This window comes from Apteryx mantelli, chromosome 7 (assembly GCF_036417845.1).
Source record: "Apteryx mantelli isolate bAptMan1 chromosome 7, bAptMan1.hap1, whole genome shotgun sequence".
In the NCBI taxonomy this organism is placed as follows: Eukaryota; Metazoa; Chordata; class Aves; order Apterygiformes; family Apterygidae; genus Apteryx; species Apteryx mantelli.
The window spans coordinates 41243667-41269488 of record NC_089984.1 but is presented as its reverse complement, the minus strand read 5'-3'; the positions used below and the strand labels follow the sequence as shown (position 1 = coordinate 41269488).

At 50.9% G+C, this 25822-nt stretch overlaps 1 protein-coding gene across 1 annotated transcript in view; it reads right to left on the bottom strand.

The window, feature by feature from the left end:
* Positions 1-566: 566 nt before the first annotated feature.
* Positions 567-25822, bottom strand: part of LHPP (phospholysine phosphohistidine inorganic pyrophosphate phosphatase) — a 107891-nt gene continuing 82635 nt past the window's right edge. Inside the window, exon 7 of the mRNA XM_067300356.1 lies at positions 567-1407. Within this exon, the coding sequence (XP_067156457.1) occupies positions 1311-1407 (97 nt within the window). The 3' untranslated portion in view covers positions 567-1310. The remainder of the gene's footprint in view (positions 1408-25822) is intronic.

Sequence of the window (25822 nt, the reverse complement as noted above, 5' to 3'; positions counted from 1 at the left end):
CAGCCAGTTTCCTGTTATCTACTTAATCTGATTCAGTTTAACCCGCTTTCGCTACACTTCAGGAGCGCCTGCAGGTGTCTGTTTTTCGCGTGCTGTCTTAGCGCACGGCTCCAGCTCCTGCAACGGCCCGCGCGGGTCCACAGCGTCTTTATGGGGGCGTTTAGAGGGAGCCCAGCACAAGCAGCGCAGAGGGAAAAGATGTAAAACTTCGGGAATGGACAACAAAAAAGGGCACTGAGCGGCCACGCAGCCCCACTTGCCGGGCTCGGGGTTTTCTGGGTGGCAACCCAGTTTTGGCGGTTTGGTTTTTTATGCCCGCGGGCAGCAGCCCTTCCTCGCCGACCCCGCGCGCGAGCGAGGCGAGCCGGGGCCCCACGCTGCCGCCCCAAGCAGTGGCCCTGGTCCCCGTGGCCCGCGCAGGGCCGCGTTCGCCGGGGCGCGTTCCCCGCCTCGCCGGGTTCCCTCCCGGGGATGCACGGCCCCTCGGCTCCCGTTAGGGAAAAGCCGTTCGGCTCCTCCAAAATCACCGCGAGTGCTGAGCGGACTGAAGACACCAACGAAACGGCGACGTTCGCAGGACGGCGTTTATTAACTACCTAACCCAGCAGCGGGACGCCGCTGCAGGCTGTCGCAGCGATCCCTAGGAGCGACAACCCGGGCAGCGGGCAGCGATGCGAGAAACACTGTCAAAGGTCTGACGGATGCGCGGTCTCCCTCAATAGCGTCTGCTCGACGACCCGCGCGCCGAGGTGCCCTTCCACGTTGCACTTTTTGCGTTTTCACGCCATTCTAGGCAGGAGAAGCTACGAAGCAGCTGCCTCCCCGGCAAGCACAGGCCTTTCGTTCCGCCTGAGAGCCGCTGAGCTGCCTGGGAACCCAGCAGCCCTAAGGTTGAGCCTGACCACCCAGGCCGGCGGTGGGGAAGCGGCAGCGCAGCGGGCGGCCCGACGGCGGGCCGGGCGCCGCAGCCCCGGCGGAGCGCAGGCCGCAGAGCCCCACGCCGCCCAGCCCTCCCCGCGCCGCCCAGGCCCGGCTGCTTTGCTCCTGCCGGGTGGGAGAGACCGAAAACTCAGAAAGTGCACGGGAGACACCAAGTTCGTCTTCCCCTTGCTAAGGTTAGTATCTCACTTTAGATCCTGTATGGGAAACGGTTAGAACCGCGGGCATTTTTAGCCCCGGGAAGGGCTGCAGGCTGCTCCGTTACAAGGCGATGGAGAGAGGAGGATGAATCCAGGAGCGGCGGGAGCGGCGTGCCGGGCGGCTTGCACGCGCGGCCCCGGCGCGGCGCCGCTAACCCTTCCGCGACGCCGTCACTCGTGCAGCTGCTGGAGGATGAGGTCGACTGCCTCGGCGAGGTTGTTCACGTAGGCGTCGGGCTTCACCCGGGGGTGGTTTTCGTCGCCAGGCCTGCAGGGGAGACAGAGGGCAAGGCTGAGAAGAGCGGAGCGAGCTTCCACCGACCGGACGCGCGGGTACGAACGAGGCCGGGCAAGCACGAAGCGAGCGGATCCCCACGGGCGCCCACGTGCCTCATCCCCAGCTGCGCGCCACGCCGGCTGGTTGGGACAAGGCCGAAGGAACCGCGTGGTTTCCAGGTCCCTCGGTGACCGCTAAGGGCACACGCCGGCCTCCTACTCCTGGTGCTCCCAGGGCTGGGACCGCCCAAAGTGGGGCACCGGGACGGGGACTCCGGCCAACAGCTCTGCTTCCTGCGGCTGGCGAGGTTTTCTAGCCTAGCAAAGCTCACCTACTTCATCAGCTGTTTTATTCCAAACATCATTCATCCTCTGCGGCCCAAGATGATGCTCAGCTCCCGTTCCAGTGCTAAAAAGCTGGAGGTTCATAGCGCCTCCAAAGGACCACCACCGCCTCTGCTGTGCAACGGGAGAAACGGCATCACGAAGAGCGCAGCCGAGGCGCTCTGCAGGCCGAAGGCACTGAGGTGCTCTGCCAGCCTCAGAGCCGAGCGTGTCAGCTCCGGGGACGCACGCTCGCCCCTCCTGGAGCCTGGGTCTCGGCGTCTTTCGTTTACCCAGGCCTGCGCTGGCTGGTAGATCCCATATACCTGCGTAACTGGGCTACTTGATGGGGCAGAACTTTGCAATACCTTGTATGGAACATGATCTACATAATTAACTAACTAATGCAAGTTAATGCACCGCATTTTACATGGCACTTCCATTCAGGCGATAGTAATAGCTGAGAGGAATCTCCAAGAAGACATTTCATTGCAAGCCTAGGAAGTTGTGCAAATAATTATTCTCCCATGTTTTTTCTCCAGAAATAAGTAAGGAAAATAAGAATTCACTTCTGACCTAGGGACAGGAAAGGTCTGCACGTAGCTTTCATTAACGAGAAGGCTCTATCAGGGCTTAATTTTGCAAAACCCCCGTGTTCTTGTAAATCTAGTGTCACTGCGTGGCCATGCGGAGCTGTCAGACACCCTGCGCCACAAGCCGCCGGGCCGCAGCAGAGCGGCAGGCAGCCGCGGTCACCGGCGGTTTCGCCGAAGACGCTGGCCTAGCCAGGCGCAGATGCACCAGCCTGTGTTACTGAGTCAGCGGTATTGCTGCCGGGGGGGGGGGCAGACAGACAGACAGACACAGCGGAGGCAGGAACAGCCCAGTTTAGATCTTCCTGTCGATGTCTCCAAAGCTCGTGGCGCTATCATGGCTGCTGGGCTGAGAGAGCCAACAGCTGCTGAACAGAAAACATATGTGTTTTATGCGCTTAATGGCTTTCCTTTGGGAGAGAGATGAGAGCCCTAACGTCTAGCTCCCACCTCTCGGTCCCTGCAAAGGGCACGACTCCATTTAGTAAGAGCTATTTTCTCAGCGGGGAGGACACACTTCCCATTGGATGCACGGGAGGCAGAGAGATTATTAGTAGTATTTACAGTCTGCAGAATTTGGTGAGTACTTGTCTGTACAAGTACCAAACTCCTCCCGTTCCTGCCCCAAAGCTCCCCAGGGCTATTTCCCTTCTGCTCATCTTTCACATCTCTTCACTTCTGAGCGTGTGAGCTCCTCGCGCCGGCAGAGCCTCTTCCAGGAGCCCAAGCTGCTCCACATCTTACTCGTGGGAAAGTTGCAAAGTCCAGTATGCAACTGGGAACACAGGGAAAGACACTGCTATTCCCTTTGCCTTGTGACACCTACAAAGCGGTGTCCGGCACAGAGAAAATGGCCTTGGGAAACACACCGTACTTTCGTGCTGGCTGTCATAAAAGCATCTTATTTCAAACGTGGAAGGCTATTTCGTGGTTCCTTATTTAATTCTCCAAGTTCTAGCTTGTTACAGGGCTACGGTGCAACAAGAACAGTAATTATGATGATTTTCAGGTTTTCCTCAACCAGAGAAGCATTTACATTGCTGAAGGTAAAGCAGCTTAGAAAATACAAAAGAGAAAAACCTTTAAATGTAAAGCAAATAAAAATTCAATACATATCCATCCTTTATGTGGCAGTTGTTGCTCATACCCTGATTTAACCAAGAGGTTTTTACAAACACAGAAATACCTTTTGTGGGGGGGTTATGGTAAAAATAGTATTTTTTGGCAGTAATTCTTAATTTGAGTGGGCATCCAAAAGAAGTAATGAGCCAAATTTCTTTCCATTTTACACCCTGAAAGGAAAAATGTTTCCTTCCTACTGTATAAATTAAGAGAACGTTTTAAGAACCGCTTGAGAGGAAAGCTTCTGCAAGAGCTTTTCAGTCACACAGCCCTCTGATCTACGAAGAGATTTCGCAGTTGATATCCGTATTAGCAATACAGCAGTCAACCCGTACCAGCTTCTTAAAGCCAGAGGCGAAGGCAATACCGTGCACACACTTCACGCGCGCTGGGGAAGGGGTGGGCATCCACCCGGGAACAAAGCAGACTCGGGACTCAGGCTCAGATAGCGCAACGCTTCCTAGGAATACTCTGCAGGTGGAGGTCAGGCAATTCACGGATGTTGCTGGTGTCTAAGGACGTTGCAGTCCACCTGAGCAGACTGTACATCAGCTCCAGGCAGCTCCTCCGGCACGGTGGGACTGTCGATGCCGCAGACCCTCCGATCCAGCCATAGCTGGACACCCCCAATCCTGGAGCCCCCCGACGACGAGCTGTGTGCAGAGACGGTCTCAAACGTTACCCAGTCTCCCCAGGAGTGTCTGAAGACCCTCTGCGCTGGACTGCAGCTACGTCACCGTGCTGGGCCACCACTATTACTTGCTAAAGGCTAATTGCGTTGAGCAGGCGCAGGAACGTACGCGTGCCGTCAGACAGCGTGTTCAAGACACAACTGTCCTTTCCACAGGCAGCGAGGGGGCGAGCACGCCTGACTGCTCCCCCGGTCGGTCGAACCACACGGTATGAGCTCAGCACTGCCATCCCACACACCGCAGAGGAACTCCACGTTCATTTTTGCCCAGTCATCCAAATGACCTGCAATCACAACGCACAGACTGACCAGCCGTGAGCTCGTGGCTCGGCTGAGGTCCTCGGGACGCTCGTGCCAGCTCCCGTGGAGCTCAGGTGTTACCTCCAGAGGTCTTGTCCTCACACGGACGCCCGGTCCCAACCTGGGGCAGCGCTGACGGAGGGAAGCCAGGTCTCCCCCAGGTCTAGTTGACCAAGGTGGAAAGCGCGGGCAACGCTTTCTAAGCGGTCTGCTCCCTGCCCTTCACGGCGAGCCTGCGGGCTGTCCATTCGTGTGCTGAGCCCTGCGAGAACGCCTGCCACCGGCTTGCCACTTCCATCGTCCTGCAGGGCAAGTACACGCACCGCAGGGTTTAACAGGTATACACAGAATTTCGAGCGGGAAAATCGGGAGGAGGTAAGACATGGCCTGGGGCATCCATGACACAGAGCAGTGCGAGCTCCTGCGGCCAGCTTGGACATGGCTTCATCTGCCGCACTCCTGTTATTCAGCCGAAACTCATTATTTATCTTCTACTTTACAGCCTGATACTCCAGAGGGTTACAAATGGGAACCCTAAAATACTCTTTTGCTACACATTTTGCAAACAGATGGCCTCTCTTACAATGCACGAGTTTCAATATTTTTAATAATATGTTACCGGCATTATCCAGAAGAAAACGAGAGAAATATGTAGCCCTTATGCAGCAGACGTTTCCCATTAAAGTAAATGGGATTTAAGCAGAACCCAGCAGCTGAGCAGGTGCCTTACCTGCGCGGCTGAACGAGGCCGGCACGACTTGCCCATCGTGGACAAGCCCCTATTTCCTTCTCTACAAGCGTGCAGCTCCCCCCGGGGACACCGGCTGTGGGACACAGCGTTGGCAGGACAGAAGCAATCACTGCCCCTGGGCCAGAAAGTTTATTTACTTTTCAACTCATTTTACTTTTGAGACATGTCTCATATCATATGTCTTAGATTACATATGCTGGTCTCTGCTAAGTGGGGGGAAGTGTAATAAATAAACCGGTCTGGACTGTACGGCAAAGCCGAGCGCTGAAATAAAACAAACCTTCCTGCTCTCTGGCCTTCTCCTAAGGCTCTGCCGAGAAGCTTTTATTCCTGTCAGTACCGCTCCAAGAAGCGTTTCATGTGGCCACTTCTTTTGTCTTGCAGAATGCTTTGTAAATCACGGAGCTACACACAAACAGCCAAGTAATGGCTTTTTTATCCTAGTTCAGCGTTGCACTTTCAAGCATCTGTCAAAAGGACACTGCAGGCAGTAATTCCCAAACGCTAACGCCAAGAAGCAACACTCCGGAAGCACCGGCGTCCTTTAGGAGCCCCAGGGCCGGTTTTGGACACGCGGCAGGAAGACAGGGCTGCGCTGCGAAATCACCAGGCTCCGGCGTGCAGCGTGAGCACCAGCGGCCCCGGCGCAGGCCTCCTCGGAAGTCTCCAGCTCTTCGAACGCTCTCAGGCCATGATGTCAAACGCATGCAGAGAGCACAAACCCAGAAGAAAGCATGTCACAGCCACCCCCCACCTCCCCAGAAATACGAGGAATGAGCCCCCTTCTGCACAACAGGCAAGTGGCCAGGCAACTTCACGCTCTGCCTGTTCTTCCCGGGAATCGAGGACCTTGGTTCTGCGAGAACCTCTCTCCGAGGGGCTGCCGACTTCTTCCCAGGAGAAAACTCCAGTTACGAAGGGTTTTAAGGTATTCTGAGAGGAGCACTGTGCTGAAACATCAGGTATTAGAGCTTAAAGGAGCGGACCTGTAGTTAGGACAACTGGGAAGAGAAAACCCCGATCGCAGTCCCGATTCCCTGGCTGCTGGTGCGCTTCACGCAGCACAAAACCAGCAGGAATCGCAGGGGATGGGGCAGGGCCCTGGCTCCCTTTTTTCTCTCCTTCTTACATAAAATGCAGGCACCTAAGTCAGCACAGTGAATGGCACTTCTGGAGCCGGGCACCTAAGGACTGGGCATTGCTTCAGCGACCGTCCTGGTGCCTAAGCATCTCCCTGGACAGGGTCACCGGGGACAGGTGAAAACTTTGGCCAAGAGCACTTCTTGCTCTCACACTTTCAGCTTCTTTTCAGGGACAATGACTTTTTTTGCATTTATGAAAATTTGCACTATTATTACAGACATCAAAACAAATGGTCACAAAACTCAAAGTGGAGATTGTCATTTAGTGCATTTCTTAAAAATAAAAAAAATCTAAAAATATGTTTAATTTGCAGGTCAGTTTAAGAATAAAGTTACATGGAGCTAACTTTGAAATAAACTCCTTCCGATTCTTTATGTGGGACTCTGGTTGCAGAGAAAGAACATAAATCAAAATGACAGAAAATTTTATTCTGTAGCTGAATATTGAGCTGTCAGCAGTCTTGGCCAGCACACAAAATTGCCTGAGAAAAATCAGCTACAGCCTTGGGAAACACTCTCCTTAGTTAAGCAAGAATTCTTAGGAGTGATTTAGCTCCACAGCCTAGCTCCATACACAAGGAAATGGGTCTAGCCCAGGTTGGTCATGACTGCCTACTGCTCGCGACGTGAAACGAGTTTGCGGTGGCACTCCAATTCTGCGTCAGCTCTGTGGCCACCCTGCTGGCAAACGGAGTGGTCAGGGAAAGACCTGAGTGAGCGCAGGGACCGAACTGCCCTCTGACACCGCAGGTGGCCCTTCTGGGTCCCAGCTGCACAGTCTGCCTGTTCTCAAACCGCAGAGAGGAAATCTTTCGCAACACTGCAATTTCAGGACCTCCTGGCGCCCTCTTTTCTTCCCTTGAAAGAAGACCCACGCCGAGGTCTCCTCTGCAAGGAGCAGCACCAGCTCCGCGCTACGCTCAGACACCCCAGGCACCACTGACGAGCGCTGCAGAAGCAGCAGTCTCACGTCCCTTCCATAAAGGTCTGATTTTACCTCCGGAGGTAAGTCCAGCATAGAAGAGGCCACAGGCCCAACAGACAGTCTAACACCCCCCAGGATCAGTGATGAAGCAGAAGGTCCCCTTCAGACGCCAGGCTGCGCGGAGCCCGCCATCCGCCCTGCCGGGATCACCACCCTTTCGCCCAAACCATCGGGGTGGCCCGCGTGCTCTCAGGCTCTCGCTGAAGGCAACTCTGACCAGCTGACCAGCGCTGTTGGGTTCCTGGGCTTGGCCAGGGCCATCAGCGCCGTCCAACGCAACGCGTGCCACCTAGCCCAGCGCGGGACGGGCTAGTGCCGTCCCCAGGCCTGGCGGTCCCAGAGGTGCCACGTGTACGGCAGCGTCCAACCACCGTACCACGCGGGGAGACGCAGTGGGGGAGCACGGCACTGTACAAGATCTGCGAGAGCTCTGCCTGACTGGGAGAGACAGGGTCGGGTCTGCGTGGGATAAACCCAGGTACGTGTCCGGGCAGGTTATCACAGCTGAGAACAGCTTTGGAGAAGCTTTTGTTTCAGTAACATTTGGGGAGGAAGCACTGGCTCCAGGCTGTTCTCAGGAAGAGCAACATTCTGTGTGTGCAGGCGGCTCTCGCCAAGCCTCGTGCTGCGCTGCGAGGGCTCAGCGACACGCGGCCCTGTGCCTGACCCCCTGTCCAGAAGCTGAAAGGAAACCCCAGAGAATAAGTGCTTTAAAAGAAAAAGCAATCCAAAATGATCGGTACATTACAACACGTTGAAGATATGCAGTATCTTTAGCATGATGCAACCTGGCAAGAGGTCTCGAGGCTTGGTAGTTACTCACGTCCATCAAATCATCCTCAGGAGATGACTAAACATCCTCTTCTCCCAGGGACTATTTGTCACTGTCAGCGCTGCAGAAGTTCAGCAGCTATCTATAGCACCACGTCCTGGGAGCCAGCTCCTCCGCCCAGACCGAACTGGTTAGTTTGGACCAATGCTTGAATGTGAGGCATCAAGCAAGCAGCAGAGTGCTGCGGGAAGCCGCCTCTGTGATTTTAACTCTTCACTCGGTCACTCGATACGAAAAGCTCTAGCATGGCGTGAGGGCTGCTGGTGAGCAGAAAGAGACGGCTTCTTTCTGGGGAAGCATAAACCCAAATCCCAGGTCATGAGGGGTAGTGAAAAATCACAGCTTGCGCAAGAGGAAGAATATTCACCTACTGCCTGGACCAAATTTCCACTCGGAAATCTGTTCTGACAAGCTAAATTCCCTATCTACACTCAGCTACGGAGAACGTTCTTGAATTGCCCTGAACTGCTACGTAGTCTCCTGTGCCCGGCTAACAGCTGCGATGGTTCACCCAGATATGGTGGCAGATCTGGGATGGATCCAGTGATCTAAACAGGTTTTGCATCTTACTTTGCAAGGACAACTAGGAGTTTTTAAAGTAAATGAAGCTAAATGAATACATACTGAAGAGAGTGCTGCTAGGGACAGCGTAAAAGGATGCCCCTAAGAACATTAACTGCTTTTCACTCCCAGGCACAATCTCTCCCATCGGCTGGGATTTGGGGATGTGGGAACCTGCGCTCCTGCCTGTGTGGGCCGGGGTGGGCATCAGCTGTTGCTGGCAGCCTTCACTAACAGAACTGCTGCAAGGAAATGTTTCTCAGCAAAGAATTTGGGCTGCAGCATGTTTGTGAGCTAAAACAGGCTGACAGGATCACGGAGGTATTTTGAGAAGCTGATAGCCAAACTCCTCAATGGGAGCAACAAGTGGGTGTTTTCAGTCTGCGTACAAAACGCTCACGTAATGCTGCACTAGCAAATCCGGCACGCCAATCGCAGCGACTTTCGAAGGGCCTTGTTTGCGCTCGTTTCCAACAAAATATATGGAGAGCAAAAAGGGAACACTGAATTACTGCGTGGACAAGATATGAAAGGTTTAACAGATCCAAGCATAAATGGAGGTAGTCGACACGGACTGTCATGGCCACAGGGATGGAGGCAGCTCCGTAACTGAGATCAGCCTGAGACCTGCAGGAACTTGACTTCAGAGAACAGAAGCAGAGGGTGATTGATCATCACCCCGTCAGTCCCGCAGCCTTCTGCAGAGCCCTTTGAAAAGAGGGGTGTGGAGGCAAAACAACGCGCAGGGCCAAAGCAAGGCACGGAAGTTGATTTGAAGAAGACGGATGATCTCACATTCCCCGGCACAAGGCTGCAGTCATCTGGCAAACCTGCTCTGCTACAATGCTCTGTGCCCCCCTCTCGCTGACCTTCTGAAAACCACCCCACCTCCCGGGCCGCTACAAGGGACCTCTTTGTGCCACAACACCAAATTCCCCCCAACTCCCTAATTAAACAGGATACACTCCTGCTGCATAAAATCAGATAGAAAAGACTAAAACCATTGCTCCTGACAACGTATTCTTCAGGGGCTCTTACCACGGCTGTAAAATACGTGAGACAGAGTTTAACGAGATTTTCTTTCGGAGGAATGTAAACAGACACTGTTAACCTTTGCTAGCCTCTTTGGACAGATGCAGTAATTTTCCTCAGTGCTACAAGTGAAGCCCTCTTTTTGTTAAACGTGCAATTTAATCAGTCCAGCACTGAAAGGCCAAATAAATCACGCAGACTGTCAGCACGCCGATGTGCGGTTACTACATGCCTGCACAGCGCGTTTCCTGAAGGTACGATGAGAGACGGAGCAGCACCGCAGCCACCTAACTGAGCGCACGCCGTTTTGGACCAGGTCTCACAAAGCACGTCGTTTTATCGGTAAAGTGTCGGGACGAGGACTCGCAGGTGTCTCAAAACTTATAGAGAAAAGAAAACCCAAACTTTTATCTCTCCGGAGGTGGGCACCTTCGGCGAAAGCTGCTCGCCGCGCGCAGGGCAGCTGAGGAAGCCTCCTGCCGGGCTGCCGAAGCCTGTGGCTCCGGGACGCGATCTCCTTGCCCCACCGTGCCTGCCACGGCCAGCACGCTGGCAGGAGCGCCGCGAGAGCAAACCTGCGTCAGGGACTTGCAGCCACCTCCGTTCTCTTCTCTTGCCTCCCAGAGCGGCACACAGAGCTAATTGCGTTTAATTGCAACTCATTTAAATTCAAGCATCCACAAACAGGTAGGAATTAACAGCCAAATTGTTTGCTAACATCGAAGGGAAGCCTGTGGGCTTGCCTCTTAACTGTTCCGTTTTATGGTAAACAGCTACTGCTTTAACCGAGCTGAGAAGACCAGGAGACCGGCTTAGGCACACCACTTCTCCAGGCAATGCACCTCAACATGGGGGAACACAGTGAGATTGAGGGGATAGGGAGCTATCTTCCCACATAAATTACCTTAAAAAAAAAGGCTTGGCAAATGCGAGGCAGCATTACCTAGATCTTTGTTCTTCTGCATTTCAATGCACTTACTTCCTGGTGTGAACACTTGTACTTTTTAAATGTACACGTGTTGAGAAGTTAATGAGCGTGGTGTGGCAATTTGTTTGTTTCTAATCGGTTGGCTGCACGGCGATGCTGTAAGTGATGAGCTCAGATGTGCAAACCTAGAAAAATTCGTGTGAAGGAGGACGCTGACAGTACAAGCAAAACGTGAAGAAGGGGTGGCGGAGCCTCGGGTCCGCTCCTGCCTGGAGCACGCTGCCTTCCCAGCCATCCCACCACACCGCCTTTTCTCAGCGCTGCGCAGCAAACGCAGCGTCCTGCCACCGCTCCGTGCGGCGCTGGCCATACGGCCGCGCTCATCGCAGCCCCTGCGCTAGCGAACGCAGATATTCGCCCTCCTCAGCCGCAGAAGTACCACTAGCAACGCCGAGAGCTTCCCCTTCTTCCAGCTGCGTACACCAGCACGTCCCCGTTCCCCTCTGGGTCTCCAGTCTCGCTCGAGGTAGCAAGCAACGGCGTCTCTTTTCTGCGTGCAGAACGAGGGAAAGCTACTGCTAGCGAGGCACACGAAGGAAGGGTTTCGCCGGCCGGCCGAACGCCTCTGCCGGAGACACGGCGCCAGCGCCGCTGCCCATCTGCCTTCACAGAAGGCTGCCTGCACGGCACCAAAAGCATTCGCAGCGCAGAGATTTCATGCAGGAAACTGCATCAAGGGAGCAAGAAGGAGATGGGAAGATGGTGACGCTGCAAAGTACTAGCGAACTGCAGTCCATAATTGCAGGCTATAATTAGTTCAGGGAGAATGAATGGGACTTTGTAAAAATGAAGAAGTAAAAAGAGCAGAGGTGACCAAGACAGGTCAGAAATGGAGGTTGTTGGTGGCAGGCTTCAGCGGACACTATAGCTAACATCTGGGAGATGGTCAGTACAACGTCCTAAAGGACAGCCCTTGGAGACCGCTACGGAGAAAACTTTGCGCTCCCTGAACTGAGTTATAGCACGTAAACATCCACTCCTTCGAGCTTTGCACTATCAGTGCTTTTCACCTGCCTGAGAGGAGGGGTGAGCAGCTTACAGAGAATAGCTGGGGCATATCACCAAAAGCTGCCCGGCAGACAGCGAGCTAACCGGAGGCAACTGTGCAGCTGAAAACCATGGCTAATATACTTCCCATCTGTGCACTTCAGATCTCTGAGGTGAAAAGCTGTAACACAAATATTGCATGAACGCAGCCTGCACACAGCACTCTATTTCCAGACATGACCTTTATTCTGCTGGAAGTAAGTTATCCCTTGAATAATCCCAATTCTCTGATATTTTCGATTTCTGTAGATTGCATTGTACCACCCAGCCTTTGAATATACAATATTGAGGAAGCAGATGACGCAGGCAGCTGTTTTCCCCCACCCATCCCTATTTATTTTCTCTCTCAGGAAATACAGCACATGTGAACATGCCAGATTAAGAGCTTTGAAGACTAAAAGTCCTGCAAGTCTCCATATGGGCTGTGGATAGGGCACATACAGATGCCATACAGGCTTCTCCAGACTCCTCTATCAGCACAGCATGGTTTTGGAAAGGCATTTCCCCAAAACCGTGGGGTTGCATTATCACACAGAGCAGGATGAGAGGCCGAGCCCCAACTTGTGTGTGGAGAAGGTCTTCTTGGAGCCATGTGAAGAACAAGCCCTGAGCCTCCCCTTCCAGGAGGTACCAGTGAGGCAACCCACCGCTGTCCTGAAGCGAAGGCTACAGCCGACTGTCGCAGCTCTGTAGCGACCGAGTTTGCTGCGGGGAACGCCAGCCGGGACTGCTGCGGGGGGCTGTGGGTGGCAACACTGCGGCTTACCCACACAACGGACATGACTTGTGTGCCTGAAATAACAGCTGCCTTCCTGGACCGTCCGGGGAGCACTGAGATCATGCAGATGCCTACAGCTGGCCTGTCGAAAGCAGCACGCACGTATGTCATCTGCAGAAGAAATTACTAACCTCTTAGGCAGATCCTGCCCAGCTCCTCAGCAGCTGGAAGAATATCAGCCTGGGAAGTGCCAGGAGGGGTTGGGAGGCCGGGGGCTGAGCGACCTGTCCTGGCTAGTGATGCAATGTTGTCTCCCACCGTTGTCCCAAACCCCACATGCCCCTGAGGCCTGCAGCTCAGTTCCCTGGGCAGAGCGCAGTGCCTGCCCCATGCCGACGGAGACAGGAGCGTGCGACCTGCCGGACGGCCGGGACCCTGGGGTGCTCGTGCTTCCGCACCTGGCAGTGGCCACCTCGAGGACCAAGGGGAAGGCTTTCACGTGGAGCAGCCTCTGGGCGCTGCTGGTGTGCAGACCCGCTGCAGGTAACTGCGGCCAATGCCTTTGTCGTCACTGGAATCGAAGGCAAATGAGCGCACGAAGTCAGGGATAACTCAGGCATTCGTCCATATACTTGCCTAACTGAGAAACAGGCATGAAACGCAGTACTGTGATGGGGAAATGTGATGCTAAGTGCTGCTGTAAGGAACGCTATTATTAGCTAAATGTTTTCATGTAATTGCATCAGAGCACGATATTTTGTTAGAACTGACTTCTTTGCCCCCACCTCCAAAACCCCTCATGCAAAAATGCACTGTAAGGTCAAGCTGGCTCGAACAAATATTTAAATAAGCAGACCACCGGTGTTCAGGCATCTGAACAACAACTTCCCTTGCTGAAACTGAAGAGCTTTCTCATTTTGTAAAGCAAAAGCAGTTCAGTGGGGGAGCCACATGTCAGAAGTGTTGGAGTGGAGCATTAGAGGAGGAGCAGGAGCAGGGACTGGGACTGGCTCCCTGCCTGCCTGCCTGCCCACCTGCCCTCAGAGCAGCACACGTGGCCTGGGGACAGGAAGATCTGAAACTCGGTGGCCATCAGACGATGAGCCACTCAACCAGCCCAAAGGCACCTGCAGAGGGTCTAATGTTCCTTCCAGCAAGGTGGCTTTAAGAGACAAACCGCTAGTGAACCTGAAAAGGAGGAGAGAGCAACTTCTCTGAGCTGGTGGCTGAGTTCCTGACAAATGACATCTTTTATCTGTCTGAGGCTGGGACCTGCTGTGGCCCTGTCCTCCCCTGAATCCACAGGTTTGCCATCACTGCAAAATCAGTGTAACACAGTGTCACACAAAAATCAGTCTTGCTCGGTGCTTGGGATGATGGATATTTGATCAAACTTCTCAGAGAAGACTTGGATAGAAGGAGGTTGCTATAATCGTGATTGCCTGCCTTAGCCTCATGGACGCAATTTTAATTCATTTCATGGGGTGAGGACACATCTGCGCAGAGAAGCGTTGGTCATATTTGTGCAACGCACTCTGTTAGGCCAAGTGATACAGCCAGAGAAACGGATAAACTCCCGAGAACACAAACCCTTTGTCTGGTTTAAAATAGCAGCAAACTTCCAGGCTGAACGCGAGCTGCGATTTACTGCTCGGAGCTCAGCTCCATCACCTCCGTCGGGCCATCCGAACAGCTGTGCTGAGGGACGCCGGCAACGTGACCCCGCTTGCTAACCCGTATGCAGCACCGCGCTTTGTGAACCCTTCCAAGGACGCCGCACTGAACGCGAGCGACGCGAGGGCCTCCCGCAGACTGCCGGAGCGTCCGAACGAGGGACGCGCGCCGTGGCCGTATGCACTAAACCCCGGGAGTGCCAGCACGCTGGGGTCACGTGAGCACGCCGTAAGACTTTGCCTAAGCAGCCCTTGCTCATTAGCAGGCGTTGGGAGCCATCGTTGGCGGCGCGCGCTCGTTCGGTCCTGCCCGGGGAAGGGAGCCGGCAAGGCCCGAGCTACAAAAGCCGGCTTTGTTTGCGCCCCGCTCCTCACCGGGGACTTGCTGCCAGGCACAACAGTGCTTCCGAACTCGCACTGCAAACCGGAACGGTGAAGCCTATGCCTGGCTATAACGAAACATGGAAGCTGTTGTACCAGTTAGTGGGCTCCTTCTGCCCCCGACAATCCGGGACCGCGTGTTATCCCTGCCGGCGAGAGCAGTGCTGCGTCCTAACTCCCAGCACCGCGTCTCTCCCCGCTCTGCCCATTCGCCTGGGCTCCCCCAGGCACGGTTTTCTCCTGCTGCCTCCCCCTGTCTCAGACGATTAGCTTCTACCTGAGAACTACTTCTTAGCTAGAGGCAGCTGTAAAGAATCTGGCCTTAACTGCTGTCTAAATTTTAGCTAGAGAAAGTTAACCGAGGTCAGCCCTCCCTCTCGCGCTGCTGCTGTCTGCAAGCGCATGGTGGAAACGAACCCTCCGTGCCAGGTATGTCCGTGCAAGGGAAACGGCCCCCGGGTTCAGCGGGGCTGCACCGGGCGAGCTGAAGTTCTGCGTTTTACATATGGATGCACCTAGTGCTGCAACGCACGTATAGCGCAGATGTTTTCAATAAAAGCAAGCCTCCCCCCTCCACACACGTTAAACGCACACTCGCTGTTTGCTGGGAAAAATCTAAGAACTGCCCCTGCTTTGCCAAACTCTGCAGCATAACAGGGTGTTTGCAAGCACCGTGAGACTCGGCCTTGCCTGCTTGGATTAATTATTGATGACCCGTATGGCTCTGCCAAACGACCTTACTCAATTCAGTAGAAAATCATTTTAAATGCCTCCAGGAAAGAATTTGGACATAAATATGTTCTTTGTGCACATACACAAACAGATGTGCATCTCACATGCAACCAGTGCATTAGCTGTTAACAGGACTTAATATTACACTAGAGTGGGAAAGATTAATTTCAAGGGCTGCATTCGAAGCTCAGCGGCGTTCAGGCACCTTCCTCTGTTAGGCGCTTTTAAAGACCTTAACCTAGGAGAAGATTCCATTGCTTTCCTATACCACATTGTTTACATAATCCATATGAAATATGCAAAATGAAGGCAGCCTTCTGCATTTGCAAAGCATCGCAGGGGGATTTAAATCACAGAACCCTGGTAGATCCAGATACCAGCGAGAAAGGGGATTTTCGGATTATAAAAGAAAGAAGTTTAAATTTAAGATTTAGAATGCTGTTTGGAGAAGTTTAATTTTAAAAGTATTAGGCCAAAGCTGCGCTGATAATGTGACCCTCTAAACAAGACACCCAAAGACACAGCATTAAAAGGCTGTTTCTCACCAAACAGGAATTTGAAGTACCATAAGGATAATGATATTTATCTTCAGATGGTGTTTCCTAAATCAAATGGTCTTAATTTTAAATGCGAATGAAGCTATGAGAATTATCTGTGCGACTCTCAGGAAACTCGAGACGACAGACACATTTGTAGGCAATTCTCCTTTTCAGATGACGTTAATAGCCCATTCAGCCAGGTGTTATGAACCAGTACTTTATTGCTTCAGCCCTTTTCCGTGTAAGAAGCTAAGAAAGTACCTAAGCTGGAAAACTAAGGCACACTCCAGATCTTTGGCTGCAAACCCACTCGGCCCGGACAAGGCAATTACACGGTCACGCCGCGATCTCGACCTAGCGAGCAGGAACGACAGGTCAGCGGCGCCTTCCTTCCCGGCCCCGGGCCTCGCTGCCGGGTCTCTGGCTGGCTGCTCCGCCGCCCGGGCTGTAGATTAAAGGTGAGGTTCAGCCCTGCGCAGCCCCGCCGTGTTTAGCAGCCTGTTCGGGAGACGCATTTTTGCCTGCTTACATTTTTGAAATAACATTTGGCTTCATTAGTTTGTGCTAGTGGGAGGGGTGGGGGTGGTGAGGAGGTGACGCCGTTGACCGTTAGACGAAGAGGAGAAATGTTGATCCCAGACAAAGGGAACAGTATGCGCTTCACACAAAGGAGATGGTTGCTGCATAAACCTACTTCTGAGTCCCAGAAAACTTCCTGAGCAGATTTTTGTATTTTAGGTGCTACTTAAATTCCAAGGAAAACAACTGCTAAATTGTATAAAATTATAGGTAGACAATTTAAAGAAAAAAATCTAAAGATAGCTAATATATAGACAGATAATTATTTAAAAATAGATTACTACCTCTTCTTACATGAGAAAATAGTTGGCATTCTCATTCTAAGAGCCCACTTCTCTGAAAAGGAAAGAGAAGTTTAATAAATGGGTATTTGCAGACACCTAGGCTGGAGTGATGAACTTCTAACTGTATAGCAAATCCAAAGTATTTACCCAGCATTTTCTGGGCTAAAGAGGAAGAGGAAGACTGGAGGATGAGCTCCCTATCTGACCTACTGGCACTCTTGGGTATTATATTGGCATCTCTATATTTCTACAAAGCAATCGCCTTGTGCAGTAACTTGTCGTCTTTGGACAACTCAATTTTTTTAATGGGATTCCAGGTATGATCTTCTTCACATCAGTTCCTTTGCAGACTTGAAGTGTTGGATTTGTCAATTTGACAAATTTGAATATTTAATTAAACACCAAAAAAACCCAAGGCAAAGGTTTGCAAATAAATGCTTAGAGAATTTGCATAAAATTAATGGGAACTCAGCATCCATCCTTAGAGTACTTTAAGGATCTCAATTTAAACATATCATTATGGAACGCTTCACATACTGTTATTCTATGGGGCTTCACTGAGGAGACAAGGCTGCTCACACCAAATGTGAGGACTGCATTTTGAATGCCCAAAAGTCAACACTGTATAAATGATGGCAGCAATTGGAAAAAATGCTGGCCAGTTCCAAGGGAAGAGTTTGAAGGTAGGCAGGATGCTTCGGACAAGCTGGGATTACAGTAGGATTGCTCTCCCATGCATGTTTTAGGACAAGATTCCCACTAAAAGACACAAGGAGCACTTAAGAGTCAAGATAGTCAGTCATTTGGGAGTTATATTTAGGGAAGGAATATTAATCCAACCTCGCTCTGCTCAAGGATATCAGGAACCCACCTGTTTCTAAACATGCTCTTGTGCAAACATTGGTAACTTGTACAATGAAGACTGACCAGTAAGAGTTCAAACCTAAGCTTTTAATAAGTACATAATTTATTCCCGCTCAGTTAACCCAGGGGTGCTTCTCAGCAGAGCTTTCTGAAGCATACACTATGCTACAGTTACTCTAAATTATGGCTCATTTGCTTAAGCCTCTCTGTAACTTAGATGTTCAGAATCTTCTCGTGGGAAGTTTGCACGCTGTGAGCATCTGCCCACTTTTGCTTCACTTTCCACAGGGCAAAGGAGATGAGACTTTGTCTGCCTAGGAAATACTTTTTTCTAATGTCCGCAAACCTATTGATGCATCCATACAGAACCTTTTGGATTAAAGGCAATGAGCTTTTGGACAAGGAAGTATCCTTTTCTATCTGCAATGCACCTAGAACAATGTAGCCTTGACTTGCTGATGCCCAAGTTCTACTGCAATATAATTTTTTCTATTAAATAGCAAATTTGTTCTATAATCCACATTTGCATGTGTTTGTTCATGTTTTCTTATAAAAATCAAATTAAATTGTTTAGAAGAGCATAAGAAAGTTTCTTACCCGTCCAATGTTCTACAGGTAAGTCAGTCCTCATTTTCCACAGATTACTCTGAACTCTTTCCAGGTTCTGTCACAGGCTGTCATAAGAATGGGGAAGTATCTGAGCAGGGAATAAAGCCCTGTGCACATCACTAGGACAGCAGCTCTTTCTGGTCCTCTGGCACACAGTTCCCCGAAGGTGGCAACCCGCGGTGCTATTCTTCAGCGTCTGCCTCAGCTGCCCGACGTGACCGATCTGATGGGCAGCCTTGTTCTTTGTTTCGTTCCAGCGAGGAGGAAACCAGGCCTGCCTGGCAGCTGGGCGGGTAGGCGAGAAAGCCTCGTGCCACGCGCCTGCAGCCCCTGGGCTTCTGCACGGGGCCTGCTCAGGCAGCAAGCGCCCGCGACAGAGAGGAAACCACGCCGTTCCGGGGCGGCCAGCCACGGCAGGCCCACATTAGTTATTCATTTGTGGTTGGGAAGGAAGGGGCTACCTCCCGCAAGAGAAACGCAGGCTGCCCTCCGTAATGATGTTCACACGGACAGGAAGCTGCTCACAGATTGGTACCATGCTGCGTTCACGGGCCACGCAAGGCACCCAGGCAGCGCCGGCTGCCAGTGAGCGTCGGAGGAAACGTGCCGTGTTGCTGCCCCGGAAACCTGCTGAGCGCAGCAGGGAAGGCAACCAGCCCCGAGATGACTGCGGCTTCGTGCTTCTCCTCCTGGCGCTCTTCCACCTGGTCCCTGCATCAGGCAGGACACGGCCGGGGAAGCAGGGCCGAGGAAAGCTAGCTAGCACATTTTTAAAGGTGTCAAACCACATCGGCGTTTGTGCTTAAGAATGGATTACGGAAAGCATGCTAAGCTAACATTGTTAGTGTAAGGATTAAATCCCCAGCGCTCCTGGCTCTCTGCCCTCCACTTAGACCATGAGAATAGTCCAAGGTTTATACCCACTTCCTTCTAGCTTTGAATTACAGCTCCTCCCGCGAAGGTTGTTAGTGTGTCCGACTTGCTGTGCGCTACAGCGCAGGCTTAGTGCAGACTCAGCACGAACTCTCGGCCTCACTAAAGTCCTCCAAGAGTTTTGCTAAATCTCAGGTCCCCGTGAAGTCAGTGGGGTTTTTGCTCTACGTTGTCAAATAAATAATCCCAGATTTGAAACAACTGACTGAGGAATAATCAGGTTTGAGCAGCAAAGCATTTGGGGCACTTAGCTTCGGATAAAAGGGTAAGACTGTAAGCTCTCCACAGGTAATGCAGGTCCGGGCACTGCTCTGAATGTGTACAGCGTCTAGCACAATCTTCTTGACTGGTCCCTGGCTGCCACTGCCGTAAATGTAATGGCTAATAAATACTGTGGCCGCTTCCAAATTACTTCTTTAAATTAGGTTGTGTGGGACTGACTAGACGCTTCCTATGGCAGGCTATCGCAGTGTTATTCACACATGCAAATCACGACCTGAAAGCACAAAATCACTAGGACTCCAATTTTACTATCTTTTTGTACTGCACCTAGCACACCAGAGAGCAAAGTCACCGGGCACTATAGCCACTGCTTTGTTTCCAGATCCTGACAGATCATCCTTGCAAGGCTAAGATGGTTTCTAAGTAAGTTAGGACTAGAAGACAATCATCGTGCAATATAATGTGCACAGAAGAGCTGAAACCCAAAGGATGGCCCGGAAGAAATGGTCCCTTTGGAATAACATCTCTATGTTCAGAGCAACGTATGATGCAACATTTTTCCACTGCAGGTAAATTATGGTTCTTCTGTATTTGACCTCTCCCAAGTGAAAACTGAAAGAGTTTGCAAGTCACGCCAGAGCACAGACTGAATTTCTAATGATGGCCCCAAAGCACTAGTAAGGATGTTTCGGCAGTTCAGTTTGCGCTGCCGTACTCTTTCCTGCTAACAGTGGCTTGGAGACTGTGTCACCGTCTTGGTATCTGGTTTTGCTTTTATCTGAGCATTTCTGTTGAGACTAGTTTCTCCCCTTTGCATCAACTTCAAGTGAAGAGTAATCCTTTAAAAAATGAAAGGCTATAATACTGGTTTTAGCTGTGGACAAGTTACTTCTATAACCCAACCTGGCTGGAAATGAAGTTAATTTATATAGCATGTTCAATATCTTTGAGAAAATCTACTACTTAAAATACTTCAAAGGATAACGTTGTACTGGGGGTGGAACAGTCAAGAGGACTGTATTCTCTGCACAGATTGCTGAATTCTTGCAAGGCATCTTAGGGTGGAGATACATGTCTATGAAGTGGAAAAAAACCCAATTCCATTGAAATTGTATTCAGAACAGCACAGAGAAATCTGTGGAGGGCTAATCAATCCTTTGTGCTGTTTTCTCCCAGTCTCCAAATAAGCAGTAGCTTGAAACGTAGGCTCGGTATGTGTGGTGTGTGAGTACAAACGTTTAATGAAGAAATTTTGTCCACTCAAGCCCTTGTTTGAAAAGGACTTGTTAGATCATAAAGAGAGATTCTTCATCTTCATTAAGTAAAACATAAAAGTTCTAACTTATAGCACTATACATTAATGTTCAGCAACATAAGGGGTTTAATGGCTTATTGCTTTTCTACCATAAATGATGGTCTGCAGCTACTGGAAAACATTCTTCCAGACCTGGTTGTGTGTCTCATTCCCATTTCACACATCCATTCTGGATGGAACAGCCTGGAATTATCCAAAGTTCATACAAACAGATATGTTTTGCGAAAGCAATGAATATTGAAGAATCTTTGCCAGTATACCTATCTGATATGTATATGGTATAAACTGTCTGAGTAGCTCAGTACATATGCAATACTCTGCAGGTTTTATGACTGCATATGTCTGGATTTAGTAACTACCCAGTATGAGTTTGCAGGATGGACTTTCTAGGATGTCCTATAGTGACCTAATATAACATAGTGGATCAGGATATATCCGCTAACACTCTTAGTCTGCAGCTAAACAGCATCCGTGTCTGAATAGATGCATGACAATTTTCACTTGTCATTTGTTTTCATTGCTGCCTATGCTAAGTGATCCCAAGCTGTACATGCAATTTTGTTGAGCAGCTCCTGCGAGTTAGGTATGGTATCTACGCAATTACGCCAGAAATCTCCAAAGACCCTATGAAGTGGGTGTGCAACCTGCTAGTCCATTGCCAGCAGGGACCACTTCTAATATGTCAGACCTTCACACAGCTTCTCACCCAAGTCGGATCTTTGCACCTCGGAGGGCTGGAGAAGCCCCCAGCTTTCCAGAAGGATTCATAACAAGAAAGGACCCAGAAGGATTCATTCCTCCCAACAACCCGAAGCAGCCAGAGATTAGAGACTGCAGAGCTGCGAGCATGCTATATGGAAACCCCCTATTTGGGGCCTGCGGGTACTTTCTTATCAGCTTAAGGACCGCATTAGCTGTAATCTTCCTGTCTGTAGATCTCAGTGTGCTTTGTGTGAAGCACGAGGAGCTGAGCGAGGGTGCGCAAGGGCCCCGGAGTGCACAGTGCACCCCGGCCCCGCTGGCCAGGGCTCGCGGGTGCCCCCGCCTCTCCCGCAGCCTTTCCACTGATCACACTGACGCCTAACGGCCGCAAATACAGGGGGCCCCGAGCCAACGTCCAAGCCCTGTTCTCCTCGCAAATTAAAGAGTTCCTCTGATCAGCAATCAAATGTGAAATCATTTTGCAAGTCATAAGAGTGGGTAAAGCTCAAGCAAGAGCACTTAAATCCAGGGTGGGTTGAAGAATCTTAGCAGGGAAAAAAAGCGCTGATTGCCTAGGCATACCTCTGCTGCAAAACCTAACAAAATATTGACTCAGCTTCCAAAAATGAGGCTGAAACCCACACACCATACAAATCTTTAAACCCACATGTCTAGCAGCTGCCGCTCATATGACCCTTTGCTTTGATTATGCTTAAAGAAGTCATTTTCAAACAGTCCCTTATGGAGATCTACAAAATTGAAGTAAAAACAAAGTAAAAACATCTATATCTTAAAATAACCCTCTGAAGTCACCAGGAGAATCAGCTGAGTGTTCCTCAGTGTTTAGAAGGCCTCTATTTCAGGAGTATTTTTGTGTGTTGTACAGCTAACTTTATTCTTTTACTACCCCAAAAAACTTTGGTTTTACTTTTTGTGCAATTTAACATCACTAAAATCAACTCTAGGTTGATACGACTTCAGGGTTCCATAACAATGCCGTTTTCAGTATAGCTGCTATATCCGTGTGACAGTTCTCCCTTCCTTGCTGTTCCTTTCCCATATTCTCTCAATGCAGGATGGAAATTTGGCAATATTGATTTGTCATGCCTGGGTGCCTCGTACGTGTGTATTTGCAACATACCTGCAATGAGAACCCTTGATTTCTAGCAAGCTTTCTTTTGATACGGACTTTGGTCAGTAGTCACCTACCTTTGACTATTCACCAATATTAATAATAAATAAGATCAATGGTCTCCCTTTGCCAATGCCTGGATAACTGTGAATCCTCAGTTGTCCTGCTCAGTGCTAAGAATGCTTCTTTCTCCATTTAAGGAGCATTCCTGAAAAGCTGCAACAGCCTGAACACACTTCCATCCCTTCCTAACACCCCACCTCCTACTCAGTAGAAGTCTAGTCAGTAACTCCTCGTAGTGGAAAAATTAAAAGCTGCAGCTTTATTTTTACAATACCAAGAAATATAAGTAAATCAGGCCAAGTTCCCCCCTTCAACTTCAGCAAATTCATATAGTCAGCATAACTGATAAAACACCTGGGAGACACCTCTTACCCCCTGTGAACGCCCCCACCGTTAGGGCAAACCCCAGGTGAGAACCACGTGCATCCATACTGAGGCAATACACCTTCCTCCCTCTCACCCGTCCTTCTTCACCCGCAAAGAGAGGCCCGGTTCTGCCCGAGCAAAAGCTCCAGTTGCTAGGGGCTACACATCAACTCTGACCCGAATGGTGTCTGCCCGAGTCCTGGCTCCGAGGACTGGGCTTCAATAAAACCAGCTCTGGCAGTCCCTCGTCGCACCGTTAGAACTCAAGCGATGCTCCAGGGACGCTCCTCGTGCGCCGGGCAGAGAGTGAAGCGGAGCAGTGGAACCGTACTGAGCGGCCACCTTCGGATGGTGGTGCCCCTGGGATGGCAACGGCTCCCATAGCTCCTACACGAAGGCTCCTCACCTGCTTCGGCGCAAAGGCAGCCGCTTCAGCTCGGGCCGTGGGTGTCGCTAAGACTGCGCTGAAGCAGGTGAAGGTGGCTCAAGCTGTCCGCTCCCGCAGCTGCGCTGGAGGGCTTGCAACCTTCTCACAGAGCACAAACCAACAGCGGAGATTATAACTGTTTAAACCACACCGGGAAGGTTTGCTAGAAGACTTATCTTCTGCCTAGGACTAAGCACTTAGGAAGTCCCTCTGTGACTACTTCTAATTTCTAAAGTTAACTGCCTACACCACCGTAATCTGAATTTAACTCATGAGGCCTCTGTGGCTCACGGCAGCTTGTACGCTATGGCAGTCTTTTATACGTCAGCGCATCGACTCCAAACAAAGGGTTTTTGTGCTTTTGCAGCTAACCCAACAAATAACGTTCAGAGAACATTAAAGATCTGGAAATGACAAAAAAGCATAATAATATGAAAAAGGGCTTGAAAAATGTTTAATTAGCATTTATGCAGAGCAGACCGGGATTGTCAGGTAATTATCAGTTGATCATAGTAAATACTACGGCGAAATCAAGCTAATTTCCCCGTGCTACTGAAAATGATTTGCCCATGAAGACAAGCCTGAAGTCAATACTAAACCAGTAATTTAGCGCCGCTGTTACAATACAACACGGCAAAGATGGCAGTGTTCAGAGGAGACATAAAACCAGTGTCCTGCAATCGTTAAAATCGTACGAGGTCTTCCGCAAGCATGGGCCCCAATCCGAATTGCTCAATTACACCATGCCTAATTAACTTGCCCCATGGTACTTGGATTTTTTTTTCATTTCCTGTTGTACAAAGCCACTGTCGCGTTCCCCCCCGAAAAGAAACGTCCTTCGGGGGTACGCACAAGGGTCTCTGCGCCAGCCGAAGCCCAAATCCATCCGGACCGGCAGCCTCCGGAGAAGGTGCGCTGCCGGACGGGAAAAGATGCCCTGGCCGCGGGTGCAAAGCCCGTGGTGGCCGAGGCACCCGAGCCAGCCCCGCGGAGCAGATGGACATTCACAATCTGTTTTTTTGTGCACGAAGAAAGTAACTGAATTTTAACTGCTTCAGGGTAAACGACGCCTGGAATCTTGAGCTGGGGGCCCACCTGCGGTTTTTCACCCAGGCTGTATTTTTGGGGTAAAATCACTAACCTGCAAATTGGGGGTTATAATGGAAAAGCTGACAGACCTTTAACTGCAGCGGCAGGGTAAGGCTGAGAGCGTTTCCAACCCATGCAGGCGCAGGAGAACACGATACTTTCGGGAGGTTAAGGCCACAAGTAATTACACAGTTCACATTGAGGGTTTGGGGGTTTTGTTGTTTTTGTTGTCGGGTTTTTTTGGGTGCGTCTAAGTGCCTTTAACGTCTCTGGGATAAGCGCTGTGCTCTGGCTCCATCTCAGCCCACTTCTGCACGCGGATGAGGCTCGTCTAAAGCCTTCCCCAGAAACGAGCTATCCCCACGATTTCAACGTCTCGGGCCGCCCTGGTCGGAGGGCTCCTCCCAGGGCTCTGCGCGGCCGTCAGCTCCAGCTTCTCCCCTTTGGACACCTGCCGGGGATCCAAAAGACCGTGGCCGCTCCGAAGCGCTCCGTTAGGGAGCCGCGTCGCACCATGCGCGTCACTGGCACAACTAGCAAGCGCGTCCCGTTTTTCGCGCCGAAGGCTGCGCGCAGCGCCGAGCGGGCGCCTTTCCGCTGCTCTGCGTCTCTGCATCCCTCGGGCCGGATTCCAGTCTCGCTCACACCAGGGCAACGACACCGACCTCAGCAAATTATCTTCTGATTTACAGCGGCTGATGGAAGTGAGATCAGAATCGGGTATTATTTTGTGCGTGAAAGGTATTATATAAAACCGAGTGGCTACTCACGTCACCAGCCCATCTCTCTAATTAAAAGCTGAAAGAATCTGAGCTCGGTTCTGAGAGAACCATCAATTCTCCAGACACAATGTACCGAGAGAGATGTTTGCAGAACGCATTTGACACTGCCGAGGGCTTTGTTTCCCCCGTACCTCCTTCCACCAATACAAAAAGCTGCAATTGAAAGTCCTGGTCCTTGGAGGCAGTGCTGTTTTTTATCAGACGGTAATGATGAGTACATCATGAAATCATTTAATAGTTCTCATTAAATGCATTGCTGGAGAGCAGGCTTGATTTATGGACGGTATGCCACGGGTATAAATAAGCTGCACTTTGCTTGTAACACAGCTGGTCAAGAAAATTAATGTTTTGTTTTCCATAACCTTTGTACTCGCCCGTCCTCTGCTACTATGGCAAAGCTCAAGGCGTGTAACTTGATCATTCCCTGCAAGACAACGTGCGTCTGAACGCCTCGCGCAGGCTTAACCCCACGACTGAACGGCAGGCTCCCAGAACGCACCGCTGTGCACGCCAGCTCTCCTAAATGCCGGAGTTCCTCTTACGCGGGCATATACTTCTCTGTTTAAAAACAACCCCCCAAACTACTCGTAAGCAGATTTGCCTCTTTTGCATTTGTTCTGGAAGTGCTG